The sequence below is a fragment of the Dromiciops gliroides genome, chromosome 1 (genome assembly GCF_019393635.1).
Source record: "Dromiciops gliroides isolate mDroGli1 chromosome 1, mDroGli1.pri, whole genome shotgun sequence".
Classification (NCBI taxonomy): Eukaryota; Metazoa; Chordata; class Mammalia; order Microbiotheria; family Microbiotheriidae; genus Dromiciops; species Dromiciops gliroides.
The window spans coordinates 699,677,058-699,692,988 of record NC_057861.1 but is presented as its reverse complement, the minus strand read 5'-3'; the positions used below and the strand labels follow the sequence as shown (position 1 = coordinate 699,692,988).

Below are 15,931 nucleotides of genomic sequence, written 5' to 3'. Positions count from 1 at the left end.
TCTTTGTCACCTTATTATTGTTATCCTGTATCTTTCCTCCCCTTCACAACTCCATGTGTAAACTCTATTTCCTTATCACTGACTCACTCCTTAGCCCCTTGGATCTTTCTTCCCCCTTACAGTTTTACTCCCCAGTGACCGTTTTTTGTTTGTTTTATTTTTGGCAGGGCAATGAGGGCTAAGTGACTTGCCCAGGGGTTACACAGCTAGTAAGTGTCAAGTGTTTGAGGTCGGAGTTGAATTCAGGTCTTCCTTAATCCAGGGCCAGTGCTTTATCCACTGCACCACCTAGCTTCTCCCTTCTCCTTGACTTTTATGGAGGCTTGGCCACCACTGCCCTTTTTGAAGCACTCTTCCTTTACATTGTTCTCTCTTGGTTTTCCTGTCCTTATTGCTCTTCCTTCACTGGTTCATCATCTCGTATGGGTCTCTCCCAGGTTTCTGTTCTCACCCCTCTTTTTTCTCTAATCTACTCCCATAGTTTAAATGATCCCAATGTAGACTATTTCCATATCTGTATATCTAACCCTCAGCCTCTCCCCTGAACTATAAGATAGCTCATTTCCTTCCCTGTAATGGATTCTTCACTGCTACCAACACATGCCCACCTGTTACTGAAATTTTCTAGCTTCAAGTTCTCTTTTCTCACATCATCACTGATGGATGTCATCAGTTTCTGGAATGCATTATTCATGCCTCACCAGGTAGGAGAAAATTCAACTTTCTATGGCATATCACCTTGAGTCCAGTGGAGAGATAATTTAAGAACTGGGTGCTTAAACAGTATTTCTGGTGTTACACCTCCTATCACCAAGACAACTGGACTGGAAAACTTTGGTGGTGTAGGTTACTGTACCCACTTAACTTACTGTGGATCCTGCTATTAGTTACCATTGGAGAGAATGGCAAACTGCCTTGCATCTGCATGAGACTATTAAATATGGAAGACTGCTTCCAATAGCAAGGGTGGGAATCAGGAGTTCTGGATTCAAATCCTGACTGTGGTACTTACAAGCTGTGTGACATCAGCCAAATTGTTTAATCTCCTGGGCCTCAGTTTCCTTATTTGTAAAATGGGAATAATAATAATAATAATATATGCATTATCTTTCTCAGAGGATGGTTGTAAGGAAAGCATTTTGTAAATAATAAGACATTCTAATTGTGTGTTATTTTTGTCATTAATTATACTATTCTTAATTAAGTTTTAGGTCCCTGCCCTTGAAAAGAAATAAGCCCAGGGGGCGGCTAGGTGGCGCAGTGGATAAAGCACTGGCCCTGGATTCAGGAGGACCTGAGTTCAAATCCGGCCTCAGACACTTGACACTTACCAGCTGTGTGACTCTGGGCAAGTCACTTAACCCCCATTGCCCCACAAAAAACAAACAAACAAACAAAAACAAAAAAAAGAAAAGAAAAGAAATAAGCCCTAACCATAGCTACTTAGTTTAGAGAAAGTTACCATTGACTAGTGTCAAAATGCCACCCCTAAATAGACAGTTTGTGGTCTCTGTGATTTTAGTGGAGGCAGGTTCCTACTTATTATCACTATCCTCTTCTCCCAAGTAGACTGTAAGCTCCTTGAAGGCAGCAACTATCACTTTTTTGGGGGGGGGTGTTTTTCGGGGCAATGAGGGTTAAGTGACTTGCCCAGGGTCACACAGCTAGTAAGTGTCAAGTGTCTGAGGCCGGATTTGAACTCAGGTCCTCCTGAATCCAGGGCCGGTGCTTTATCCAATGCGCCCCCTAGCTGCCCCCGACTATCACTTTTATATGTGCATTCCCCAATGCCTAACAGTGTGTAGCAGATGATAGACACTTGATAAATACTTGTTGGTTGACCGATTAATTAATTTTCTACCCTGCCTTCTCCCAGATGAAACGAAACAATTGGTTCTAAGGCAAAGAGAATTGTCTCTAGAGAAAATGCCCAAGCCTAGTGTTATTAAAACAAAAAAGAGGATCATAGAGGTTCAACCATTTAAACCTCCTGTCAGCGTTGAATCAGGTGAGTAGAATAAGCCCTTTGAATCAAATTGACTCTATGTTAATCAGAAAGGGAATGTCTTTTATGTTTTAATTAGCCTGTCCTGTATATACGTTTATATACACATACCTAAATGTTTATTTTATTCGTGGTCTTTTTTTTTTTTTGGTGGGGCAGTGAGAGTTAAGTGACTTACCCAGAGTCACACAGCTAGTAAGTATCAAGTGTCTGAAGCTGAATTTGAACTCAGGTCCTCCTGAATCCAGGGCCAGTGCTTTATCCACTTCCCCACCTAGCTGCCTCGTGGTCATTTTATTCTGTAGTGTAGCCAAAGGAAACACTGTGCTTAATTCTGGGGGGAGCTAGGAAACCACCCCCCCCACAAACTCTTGAAGATTTGTAGGCATTTGAGTTGACTCTATGTAAGACTGATGAGACGACACTACCTTAGTGGGTACTCCTCTTTGGTTTTAAACATTAAAACCAGACATTCTGCCCCAGGAATGATAATTTTTTTACTGATCCAAACACTGTATAAAGCCACTTGCAAAGGTGGAGAACAAATGTGTGTGGTGTTGTTACTGATCAGTGTTGATCTCATGTTCATCACTTTCTGGTGGATTAGTTGGAAAGGAGATATATGGGGATGGAGTGAAATGGAGAGGAATTTGAAAAGCTGCATAGAATAAATAAAGGATATTAGTGTTGTAACTTTTAGTGGCAGTCCAGGCCACATGGTAGAGGGCAGAAATAGGCAGGAGAATCAGAAGACAGGCTGAGTGTCAGAGGGGTCTGGTTGTAAACTATAGGCAGAAAGCCAGACTTAGAGACGTCTATAAGCTAAGAGAAAGGACAGAGCCATGGTGATTGCCATCTCTGGAAAGACAGGGGGAGGTCAAGGCTTGAGAAGCAAAGTGAAGACAGACATAAGATGGAAGTGGGTCGAGGAGAAGGCAGCAAACAAGTTAAAGATCTAGTTATGGGGGCAGATAGGTGGTACAATGGATAGAGCACAGGCCCTGGAGTCAGGAGGACCTGAGTTCAAATCCAGCCTCAGACACTTAACACTTACTAGCTATGTGACCCTGGGCGAGTCACTTAACCCTAAAACAAACAAAAACAAACAAAACAAAACAAAACAAAAAAGATCTAGTTACTAGAACTGAAAAAAGGCAAGTTTCTGATTACTAGACTGTGTACAAAGTGAGAGGTCCTATAGGACTGCTAATGAAGGGCCTTCCCTAATTAGGACATATTAGGTCCCAGAGTCTGAGGGCCAGGGGGAGGTGGGCTGAACCTACAGGTGGTGGTTAGAGGGCTACAGAATTAGGGGCTTTGCACTTAGAAGGTTGCCAGCTCAAATCTCAATATCTCTCTCTCTCTCTCTCTCTCTCTCCCTCTCCCTCCCTCTCCCTCTCCCTCTCCCTCTCCCTCTCCCTCTCCCTCTCCCTCTCCCTCTCCCTCTCCCTCTCCCTCTCCCTCTCCCTCTCCCTCTCCCTCTCCCTCTCCCTCTCCCTCTCCCTCTCCCTCTCCCTCTCCCTCTCCCTCTCCCTCTCCCTCTCCCTCTCCCTCTCCCTCTCTCTCTCTCTCTCTCTCTCTCTCTCTCTCTCTCTCTCTCTCTCTCTCTCCCTCTCTCCCTCTCTCCCTCTCTCCCTCTCTCCCTCTCTCTCCCCCCATCTCCCTCCCCCTCTCTTTTGTCTCTTTCTGCCCTGTCTGTCTCTTACTGCTTCTCTGTTTCTGTCTCTCTCACTGTTTCTCTGTCTCTCTCTCAGTCTCTGTCTTTCTCTGTCTCTTTATCTCTGTGTTTCTGTGTGTCTGTCTTTCTCACACACATAAGCCACCAACTGGAGATTTTTCTCTTTTGGGTTAATACTTCTGGGAACACAAATATCCACTGTTAGTTGTTTTAATCAAATCAGTTTTTTAGCTGGGATCTTAATAGGAATTTAGGTTGTTGAGACAAGATGAGGGGAAGGAGAAAAAACCAAGAAGAATAAAGGACAAGACTGCTGATGTTGATTGGGCTGTACTTCTCTTGTGACCCTCAATCAGTTCCTCCTTATATTCCCCCAGCCCAGCACCTCTTCATTATGGGTCCTAGAAGACCTTTAGAATCTCTTTTGTAGGAATTTTTAGTTCCTCCTTTTTAAATTTTGCAAAATTATGATTTTTTTAAAAAGCCATTCTCCTGTGCCCTTCCAAGGAGCAATTTGCAGTAAATAACAGAAAACTGATTCAGGAACATTCCCATATTGACTAAACTCCAATATTGACAACAAATAAAATTTCATTGTGTGAAAAGCTAAAAGTATAGTAGCTATCATTTAAGGAGACAAATCATGAGGTTGAGGATGGAAGAATCAATAGGTAAAATAAATTACTGTGCTTAATTTGGTCTTTGGACAATAGTTCACATAGACTTGAAACCTCATATACATTAATTTAGCTTGGCTTCATAAATTAGATGGATTCCCCAGATACTGTGTTTAAAGTGAAAATTGCATATAGAATCATCTCCTACTGACTTTCATTGTAATTTCTGAGCTATGTGGTCCCAGAAGAAAAATCCAGCACCAAGAGACAATGCCCATTCACTTTGGTTGGTGTGCTGTCAATTTGAAAACAATTTTCTGCATATCCTATGAAAGAAATGCTAACGGTTGTGCTCTGTCAGTCCCAGGGACTTTTCTATGTTTTTAAAACCACGCGTATTTAAATATGGAATACAATGAAAGTTCTTACCTAACCTTAGTTAAGCAGTCGGACTATTTCTACACATATGTAGTGGAATTCATGAGTTTAGACAAATCGCATACCATATGGCTCCTTTTGGCTAAAACTCACTAGTTCACTAATTGCTATACTCACTCAAGAACAGTTCACTGGAGTGTAAAGAGCTATTGTTTCTTTTAAATTGCAAGAAATCTTGTCAAGAGAACTGGGAACAGAATTTAAATACATATTTGTCTGATCTCCTTAAGGTAGCCATTAAGGGATCATGAATTTTGTGATGAATGTTTGTAAATACAAACTGAAGTAAGTTTTTGAAGTTTTCAGTTTCTTTGAAATCTTCTTTCATCATTAGTAAAAAGTATTAATAAATTATTATAACTAGTAAAATTATTGGTAAAATTATTATTATAAAACAGATATGTAAATCATATTCTTTCCCTAATTGTGTTGTTGTTCATTTGTTTCACTCCTGTTTAACTCCTTGTGACCCCATTTGGCTTTTTCTGGGTAAAGATAACTGGAGTGTTTTGCCATTTCCTTCTTGAGTTCATTTTATAGATGAGGAAACTGGAGCAAACAGAGGTTAAGTGACTTATCCAGGGTCACACAGTTAGGAAGAGTCTGAGGTCAGGTTGTTTGTTTGTTTGGTGAGGCAATTGGGGTTAAGTGACTTGCCCAGGGTCACACAGCTAGTGTCAAGTGTCTGAGGTTGGATTTTAACTCAGGTCCTCCTGTCTCCAGGGCCGGTGCTCTATCCACTTCACCACTTAGCCGCCCCTGAGGTCACATTTTAACTCAGATCCTGCACTCTCATCCACTGCAACACCTTAGATGCTTCCAGTAGACTAAATGCTACAATATCTAATGAATTTGCACAAGGTGCCTATGATTTACTTAATTCATTCTAGTTCCCTTATTTTGAGAACAAAGCATGCCCCAAATCCATGACCAGTTAGTGGAACCTTCATTTAACCTTAGGCGATTTCATTTTGTTTCTCTGCCTTCTTTTAGAGTCACAGGTTAAATATTTAACTTTTGGGTTTTATGGCATGTATCATTTTTTTGGGGGGAAGGGCAATGAGGGTTAAATGACTTGCCTAGGGTCACAGAGCTAGTGTCAAGTGTCTGAGGCCACATTTGATCTCAGGTCCTCCTGAATCCAGGGCTGTTGCTTTATCCACTGTGCCACCTAGCTGCCCCACTATGGCATGTATAATTTTGTGGGAAAGTATACCTCTCTTCTTAAGAAGTAAATAAGCAATAATTATTTTTCATGGAGTCATTTTCTAATATATGTCAAACATTCTTTCAAACAGATGGAGAAACCCCTAGCAAAATTGATCCTGAATTTGATAAGGCTTTGAAAGGAGACGAATTTATCGTTCAGTAAGCAGGTTTTCTATTTACATCTTTAGGGATCATTTTTATATGTGAGTGGTAAAAACCTCTCTTCCAAAATTATGACTCTTATTAAAGTCTGATATAGGAATAACCCCAATCACACAATGGTTCACATAATCCAACTGTAATTTGTTATTGTTTAGTCATTCTCAGCTGTGTCCAACTCTTTGTGACCCCACTTGGGATTTTCTTGGCAAAGATACCGGAGTGGTTTGCCATTTCTTTTTCCAGCTCCTTTTACAGATGAGGAAACTGAAACATACAGGGTTAAATGACTTGCCCTGAGTCACACAGCTACTAAGTGTTTGAGGCTGGATTTGAACTGAGACTCAGAATTATAATCAGACTGTAATAGATTTGATAATATTCTTCTTGTGTGTCTGGGAAAAGCAGTAGGCCAAGAGATGAGTATCTTGGCAAAGTATTATTTCTGAGGAATCCCAGTGAAGGTTTGAAAGCTAGGTTGGTGATATTGATAGATGTTTATGGAAAGGACAGGCAAAGAAATTTAGAGTTTTTATAGAAACTTGGGGTTCGTAAAAGGCTTAAATAGGAATAACAATAGCTTAAATTTAAACAGAACTTTTCATTTTACAAATGCTTTCATCCCTACCTTTCTGTCAGCAGGATTTCTTACCGAAGGAAATACGTATTCTCAGATATATTTCAGGATAGTAGAAGTGGGCAAAGGAACAAACTGTATGGGTTTGGGCTTTTATTCTGGATTTTAAAAATCACATTGTCTTAATGAAGCCATAATTTTCTATTTAATACTAGTAGTCCACTCTATGTTTGAAGCAATGTAAGAATTCCATTAAAATTCACAGAATCCTAGCTGTGTGACCTTGGGCAAATCACTTAATCCTCATTGCCCTGCAAAAAAAAAAAATCACTGAATTACAGAGGTAAGAGGGGCAAGGAGAAGTGCTTGATGTTTATTCACAGGTAGAATTAAATTTAAGTGAAAATTCCTAAAAACTTTTATGTGACTATCCATGATAATAATGGTCAATATTTATATAGCTCTTTGTGGTTTGCAAAGTACCATGTAACTTATTTGATCTCCATTTTAACTCTGTGAGATGCTAATTATCCTTATTTTATATGAAGAAACTGAGGCCCAAAGGAATTGAGTAAGTAGTCTGTCCCTGTTAAAAAGCAGATGTCAGAAATGGGATCCAAAGTCAGTTCTTTTGACTCCAATTCCAGTATCCCTTGTTGCTTTTGGTTTTGTAACTGCTTCAAGCCTCCTTGGAAGTCATCATCATCTATAATCTCTCATCAGTCAATCATACTCATCATCACCACCACCACCACCACACCTCCTCCTCCTTCTTCTCCTTCTCCTTCTCTTCCTCCTCCTTCTCTTCCTCCTCCTCCTCTTCCCTCTCCCCCTTCCTCCCCCCTCCTCCTCTTCCTCCTCCTTTTTTTCTTTTTCTTTAAAAAAATTCTGTGATGTTACAGCATCACTTTTTGGTTATAACCAAATAATCTATTATTCAGTTTTTTACCTTTTTCAGTATTCCTTTTGGTCATAGACTTGTCTATGTTATCTTCAAAGTTTGACTTTGGAAGAGGCTAATTACTTATCAGAGTTTCAAATTACTTGATTCCAAACGACTGTGTAGGCTCCTTTCCAGGGTTTCATCTAGAGATGGCTAACTCTTAGGCATTTATTTATTCATTAGCTCTTTTTCGGAAGTATTTTCTTTTGTTTTCTTTGCTTCAACAGATTCTAGAAATTATTGATATTTTCAGTCTGAAATGTTTTTTGTTTTTGTTTTTAGAGGCAATTGGGGTTAAGTGACTTGCCCAGGGTCACACAGCTAGTAAGTGTGTTAAGTGTCTGAGGCCGGATTTGAACTCAGGTACTCCTGACTCCAAGGCCAGTGCTCTATCCACTGTGCCATCTAGCTGCCCCCTGAAATGTTTTTTATGGAATTTTTTTTTTTTTTGGTGAGGCAATTGGGGTTAAGTGACTTGCCCAGGGTCACATAGCTAGTAAGTGTGTAAAGTGTCTGAGGCTGGATTTGAACTCAGATACTCCTGAATCCACGGCCGGTGCTCTATCCACTGTGCCACCTAGCTTCCCCTTTTATGGAATTTTTGAAACTTATCTAGGTAGCACAGGGGATAGAGCTCTGGGCCTGGTTTCAGGAAGACCTGATTCTAAATCCAGTCTCAGATACTTATGAGCTGTGTGACCCCGGGCAAGTCACTTAACCTCTGCTTCAGTTTCTATAAGTATAACATGAGGATAATAATAAAACCTAACTCCCAGGGTTGTTGTGAAGATCAAAAGAGAATATTTGTAAAGTTCTTGACATACTAGGTGCCTTATAAATGCTATTTCCCTTCCTTTCTCCTCCTTAGATGACATGAAGATTTTCCAGCTTTGGCAGTATAGCCTTCAAGAACCCAAAGTCACCTCTGCGTTGTCATGAGGCAGTAGAGTACTAAAAATATTTTAAAACTTTTTTTGATCTTCAACCCCACCCCCACCCCCAAGATTTGTGCATGTTAGGTTTTTTCCTTTTTATTTGTTGCCTGACATTTGGGATTAAGTATCAGTTTATTCCTTAATGATGATGACATAAAGCATTTCAAGTTTCCTCTAAATTACCTCTTTTAGTAAGCTTTTTGTATATAGGGTTGATGTTAACATTGGGGACCAGATAAAATGTAAGTTCTTTGAGGGTAGGTATTAATCCCTAGTGCCTAGCATGATGACTGGCATACAGTAAGTGCTTAATAAATGGTTTTTGAATGATTGCTATATGCATGCATACAACAGAATCATAAAGAAAGAAGTGGTCTCAAAGGTCAATTAATCCAACCTCTTCATTTTACAAAAAGGGAAATTAAAAGCTAGAGAAGCTACGCAGTTTACTTAAGGTCATTTAGCTAATTAGTAGCAATACTGGGACAAGAATACAGATGATCTAGCTCCTAATAAGTTTACTATGCTTTCTTTTTTTTTTTTTTTTTTTAGTGAGGTAATTGGGGTTAAGTGACTTGCCCAGGGTCACACAGCTAGTAAGTGTTAAGTGTCTGAGGCCAGATTTGAACTCAGGTACTCCTGAATCCAGGGCTGGTACTTTATCCACTGCGCCACCTAGCTGCCCCACTATGCTTTCTTTTCAAAGGAAACACACATACAATTCTATGCTATGGATATACTCTGTATTGTATCTTTTTTAAATTAAAAAAATTGTTTTTAGTGAGGCAATTAGGGTTAAGTGACTTGCCCAGGGTCACACAGCTAGTAAGTGTTGAGTGTCTGAGGCCAGATTTGAACTCAGGTACTCCTGACTCCAGGGCCAGTGCTCTATCCACTGTGCCACCTAGCTGCTCCTGTATTGTATCTTTATATCCCAATACCAGCACAGTGCTATGTATAGGAGCTTCATAAATGCTCATTGATTAACTTACTGATGTACACTGTGGAACATCTGACACCAATTATAATTCATGTGTGTAGTTATGTTTACTATTACCAGTGTTCAGTGAATAGTTATGTCCACCCTACACATAAGTAGCACTTGTAAACTCTGGGGCTACTTTTCAGTTCTCCATTCTCACTCTCACCTGACGTGTTTGATGGTGTCTATTCCAGTGATGTAGTAAAAGAGCCCTCACTGGTGTGCTCCCCCGTGATTATCAGTTGATATTAGTCAGCTGGCTTTAATTAGATTTTGTAAATGGGTCTTTACTTCAGTGGTATAGTTGGCACAAAACACATCTTCACACTTGTAGGGACCAATTCTTCCATAGATTCAAGCTTAGATAGCAACTGTGTACCAAAGAGGTAACTCAGAGTCCTTTCTTCCTTTTTTGGAATGTTCAAGGAGTTTCCTTTAGGCATGTTTTAGTTTTTCTGGGCTACTTGTAGAGCCTTGAAGTTTCCTTACTTCATCACATCTGGCCAGCTCAAGGTTCCCTATGTAGACACCACTACTAGCTGTTATTTTGGGGAATGCTAAGTGGACTCTCATAGAAAACGATTCCAACTTGCCAAAGTTTGTAAGGTCCTCCTCCAGCCACCTGAGGCTGGGGTAGGGTGAGGTGGGAGGTGAAGACCAAGACTGAGATTGAGTGCTCCGTGCCCCCCCCCCTCCCGCCGCCCAAGTGACTTCTCAGCAACTTGGCTAGAACTGCTCTCCCCTAGGTCTCTTCTAGGTCTCTTCTCAAATATCCTATTTGATTTATGGGTTTGCTGTTTGATGACTCATGGAGGTGATCCAGTTTTAAAATCACTCTGAGCAGACTTCCTGACCATTGAAACTATAGTTTATCCTGTGGCTTTCAACGACTTTTCACACTTAGTCTAAAGCTCATGGTTGATTTGATTGAATCAAGGCATGCCCTCACCTGGTTAAACTATCAGGATAAAGCATCTTCTCACTTTTTCTAGGGAAGTGGGATGATTTGATTGATTTACTCTATCAACTCTCACCCTGACACATATATTTAGGCAGTTCTCTGGTTTATAGATGCAGCCCATATTTAAAGAACTGGTGATTTCGACTCTGTCTTAGACTTATAATTACATTCCAAGTTTGTCTCCCAGCTATTTTTGTTTCCCAGCATTCCTATGCTTTGCCCCATTGTTTGAAGCTGTGGATTCTTGAGGTGCCTTTTCTGACCTCCCTGTTTATGGTACTCCTACTTCAACGTGGTAGGCAATGTAAACATGGGTATTTTTTCCTTGTTGTTAGCATATAGTCAGTCACAGTGTACTGGACTTGGTGTGGGGTGATCCTTATCCTCTAGATGGGAGACATCTTTGATTTTACAGTTATATATTCAGTTAGCTAACAAGCATATATTAGGTGCCAAGCACTGCGCTGAGTTCTTTGTTTAGTTGGGTTTTTCCAGTTGTGTCCAACTCTTCATGCCCACATTTGGAGTTTTCTTAGGAGAGATACCGAAGTGATTTGCCATTTCCTTCTCCAGCTCATTTTGCAGCCGAGGAACTGAGGCAGTCAGGTTTGTGTGGCTTGCCCAGGGTCATAAAACTAGTAGGTGTCTAAGGTCACATTTGAACTCAGGTCCTCCTTCAGGGCTGGCGCTCTATCCACCGTGCCACCTGATTTTTCAAAAAGGTAAAACAATCCTTGATCTTAAGGCATTCACAGCCTGATCGGGGAGACAACATGCAAACAAGTATGTACAAATAAGAAATATACAGGTTAAAGTGTTTTATCAGTCTTCAGGTCTGCAGTTGCCTCTTGAACCTGGTGTTTTATTTAGTTACAACATATTGTTTCAAAAACAGGATTTAGTAACCATGCTCAGCTTCCCATTCACCAGTGAAAATATCTGGCATAAAGTAGATCTTCCTGTTGCAGGCTGACATAGTCCTCTCATTGTTTTTCAGGCTTCATCGGTCCATAGTTCTTCAGTGACTTGGCTTGTCCAACTCATTTCGGCCCATATGCTTCAGGACTTCTCTAGTCCGGTCATTTATTAATATACAGCAGTTCTTGAGTACCTTTGATAAGGCTTGTAACCAGTTGATTGGGGAAATGGCAAAAAGCAGACCTTGATAACGGATTGACTCATTGAATCTTCTTCTTCTTTTTTTTTTTTTTTGATGAGGCAATTGGGGTTAAGTGACTTGCTTAGGGTCACACATCTAGTAATTGTTAAATGTCTGAGGCCAGATTTGAACTCAGGTCTTCCTGACTCCAGGGCCAGTGCTCTATCCACTGCGCCACTTAGCTGCCCCTGGCTCATTGAATCTTGAGTTATAACTGTGCTCCACAATATTGGGTATCTTTTTCCAATTCTGCTTCAGTTTATTATTTCTTGGGAATGGCTCTCTCTAAGCACTCAATGACTATCATGACATAACCTTGCATGGTTGATGCATGTCTTGAAGGAGTCAGATTTACTTAGTTATTGTCAGAATCTAATTCTTCTAGTGTTATGGGTTGTTCTTTTGGTTTTTGTTTTGTTTTTTGCACGGGGCAATGAGGGTTAAGTGACTTGCCCAGGGTCACACAGCTAGTGTCAAGTGTCTGAGGTCAGATTTGAACTCAGGTCCTCCTCAATCCAGGGCCAGAGCTTTATCCAGTGTGCCACTTAGCTGCCCCCATTATGGGTTGTTCTTATGAGGCCAGTGTATACAATGTGAAAACATTATGTGTGTGTGTATATATATATATATATACATATATATATGTTGTGTTCTGCAACATGTTTAATATCAGCATTCTGTTAATATCAATGATACATTAATATTAGGTCAGCCTGAATGCATTCCCTTAGTTTTCTCCCCCCAGCACATCATCATAGTCAATAATAGCATAGAATAATTAAAAAGAACCCCAGACTTGAAATCACTTTGAGTCCTTGGCTCTATCACTGTGGGACCTCAGATTAGTCACTTCATATGCCTCATCAGTGATACTGAGCAGTGAGATGCCTGCCCAGCAATGGGATGAACTAAATGACTTCTGAGACCCCTTCCAAACCTGAGATTCTGAAACTCTTTCTGAGCCTTAGTTTACTCATTTGTAAGATAAGGACAACAGCACTTTTCAGTGCCTATTTTGCACAGTTGCTGTGACCAGAGTGCTGTGTAAACTAGAAAGCATGCATATTTTGAATATGACTGAGGGCCTTCTAAGAGAGACTTAGAAGACTAATAAGACTTAAAGTCTTATCAAGGCCAAGGACCTCTGCCCATTTTTGGTGGCTAATGTAGGATCAAATATGGAAATAGCTGGAAAGAATCTCTAAGGAGATTATGAAGACTTAAATAAGTAACTGAAAGATTTAGAGGCAAAAGTACTTTTTCAGCACTGCTTCAAATAAGGGGTGAGGACTTTAGGGCTGTGAACCCAGGATTATCCACTTAACAAAACGGCATATTCTGTGAAGACAGCAGAGATGGATATTTGAAAAGCAAATAATCTTAGGAAAAGTTAACAGACAGGTTCACTACAAGTAAGCCTTTCAATAACAAACAAGCCTCTCAGACTAAAAGATCAGTATTATGTAGGGTTCTTGAAGTATATCCCGTAATCAAAAGAGACTGACAAAAAAAAGCAGAGACTGACATGGAGTGATATTATACATGTGAAACAAAGTATACTCATGTGAGGAAATCCATGAACCACAAAGGGGACAACAGAGTGGAGAAGCGGAGGCATTATCATCCAAGGATTTGATGGACCACTTGGATAAAAAAAAAGAAATAGATGAGTTCAGAAATTCCATAAGTCTAGTGTGGGGGCATAATATAGTAGAAACCTTTGTGGAGAAGGGACCTACCTGTTATCCCTGCCACCATCAGCAGCAACCGATTATCTGCCCCCAGGGTGGTAAGTTCAAGAGCCCTGGGAATGGCAGTGTCTCCTGGACTTGATGTTGGCCAAGTTCCCACAGTCATCATCCAGGAGAGTAAACGTTATGGAAATGAGAAGCTGCTGCCTCTGCCTGCCTCCTTAGCAACTGCAGAGACTGAAGACAGCACTGACATTATTTCCCAGTTGCCTGAAGTATCTGGCTGTATAAATAGTTGGGCTCCTCAGACTTGATGGATTTGACACATTCTTTTGCTGGAGAGCTCCTGCAGCTGTGAAGAAGAATTGGGTGGGGGCTCGAGGAGTTGTGTGCCTTTAAAACAGCTCCGTGTCCTTGCTGACTATCCTTTCTGTAATATTGTGGAATAAGTTTCTTGTGTTAAAAGCTCTACAAATATAAGCTCTGCAAATGTCTCATTTTTGTTCTCATTTATGAGCCTGAATCGCCAGCATTAGCCTGAGTCCAACATCTGAGGGATGGAAAGGGAATAATTACATCAACTAACATTTATATATAGCATGTACTATGTGCCAAGTACTGTGCTAAGCACTTTTTGTAAGTATCATCTTATTTGATCCTCACAACTCTGAGAGATAGGTGCTATTTTCCCCCATTTTACAGATGAGTAAGCTGAGGCAGACAGAAATTAAATGACTTGCCCAGGGTTACACAGCTAGGAAGTACCTGAGGTGATAGTTGAACTCACGTTTTCCTGACTTCAAGTCTATCTACTCTGCCGCCTAGGTATAGGAACTGTAATCTCAGGAGGCAGCTACATGGCTCAGTGGATAGAGTGCTAGGCATAGAGTCAGGAAGAACTGAGTTTAAATCTGACCTCAGACACTTACTGACTGTGTGACCTTAGGCAAGTCACTTAACCTATTTGCCTTAATCTACTGGATAAAGAAATGGCAAATCACTCTAGTATTTTTGCCAAGAAAAAGAAATTAAAGAAATAATCCTGGGCACAGAGGAAACAAAATGATCACTTTTACAGATGATATGCTGGCTTCTGGAGAGTCAACTCAAAAATTAGCTGGAACAATTAACAACTTCAACAAAGTTACAGGATATAAAATAAACCCATCAAATCATCAACATTTCTGTACATTAATGACGAAAACCAGCAGAAAGAGAAATTCCATTTAAAATAACTACAGACAATATAAAACACTTGGGAATCTACCTGCCAAGACTATATGAACACAATTGCAAAACACTTTTTACATAACTAGAAACAGGTCTAAATAATTGGAGAAATACTAATTGCTCATGGGGAGGCTAAGCCAATGTAATAAAAATGACAATACTGCTTACATTAATTTACTTATTCAGTGCTATACTAATCAAACTACCAACAGATTAGAGCTGAAATGTCAAATTCGGAGGCTCTTGGAACACCCCCAAGTACAAGCTTCACCAGATTAAAATGTAATTGGGAAATATTTAACAAAATAAATAAAAATACAATAAAACATAGGTCATGTCAATATGCAGCTGGTAGGAATCCTTATTTATGATTTCCCTGTTTCTATTTGAATTTGAGTTTGCTCGAGAGATGTAGAAAAAGTAATAACAAAATGTATCTACAGGAACAGAAATATCGAGAATATCAAGAGAATCAATGGGAAAAAAAAAAACGGAAGGAAAGAGGCCTAATAGTACCTGATCTCAAATTATACTACAAAGCTGTAATCATTAATACAATTTGGCACTGAGTAAGAAATAGAGAGGTTGATTAGTGGAACAGATTAGGAATGCATTATACAGAAGCAAAGTACTATAGCCTAGTGTTTGACAAACTCAAAGATCCCAGTAATTGGGATAAGAACTCACCAAGAACTCAGAAGAACTTACTGTAAAAACTGTTGGAAAAAAGTAAAGCAGTCTTGAAGAAACTAGGTATAGGCTAGCATGTCATTCCAAATTGGGTCCATTATTTAAACATAGAGAATGACATCATAAACAAATTAGAGGAGCATGGAAGTAATTACCCATCAGATTTATGGATAGGGGAAGAGTTCATGACCAAAAAAGAGATAAAGATGTTCACAGGAGGTAAAATGAATAATTTTGAATACATAATATTCAAAAGGTTTTGCATAAACAAATCCAATGCAGCTAAAATTAAAAGAGAAGTGGGAAATTGGGAAGACGATCTTTTTTTTTTAATTAATTTATTTATTTTTTGCAGGGCAATGGGGGTTAAGTGACATGCCCAGAGTCACACAGCTAGTAAGTGTCAAGTGTCTGAGGCCAGATTTGAACTCAGGTCCTCCTGAATCCAGGGCTTTATCCAGTGCGCCACCTAGCTGCCCCCAAGACAATCTTTTGCAGCAAGTTTCTCCGGGAAAGATCTCATCTCTAAAATGTATAGGGAATGGATTCAAATTTATAAGAATAAAAGCAGTTCCCCAATTGATAAACAGTCAAATTATATGAATAGGCAGTTTTCAGAGGAAGAAAGCCAAGCTATCAATGCATCTTGTCCTGGGA

The 15,931-nt window shown here is 39.9% G+C and overlaps 1 protein-coding gene across 1 annotated transcript in view; it reads left to right on the top strand.

Annotated features, from left to right (window-relative positions):
• LOC122753729 (uncharacterized protein CFAP92-like) overlaps window positions 1-15,931 on the top strand; it is a 35,837-nt gene that overhangs the window by 19,136 nt on the left and 770 nt on the right. Inside the window, exons 5-6 of the mRNA XM_044001373.1 lie at window positions 1,877-2,008; window positions 6,037-6,106. Coding sequence (XP_043857308.1) covers window positions 1,877-2,008; window positions 6,037-6,106 — 202 coding nt within the window. The remainder of the gene's footprint in view (window positions 1-1,876; window positions 2,009-6,036; window positions 6,107-15,931) is intronic.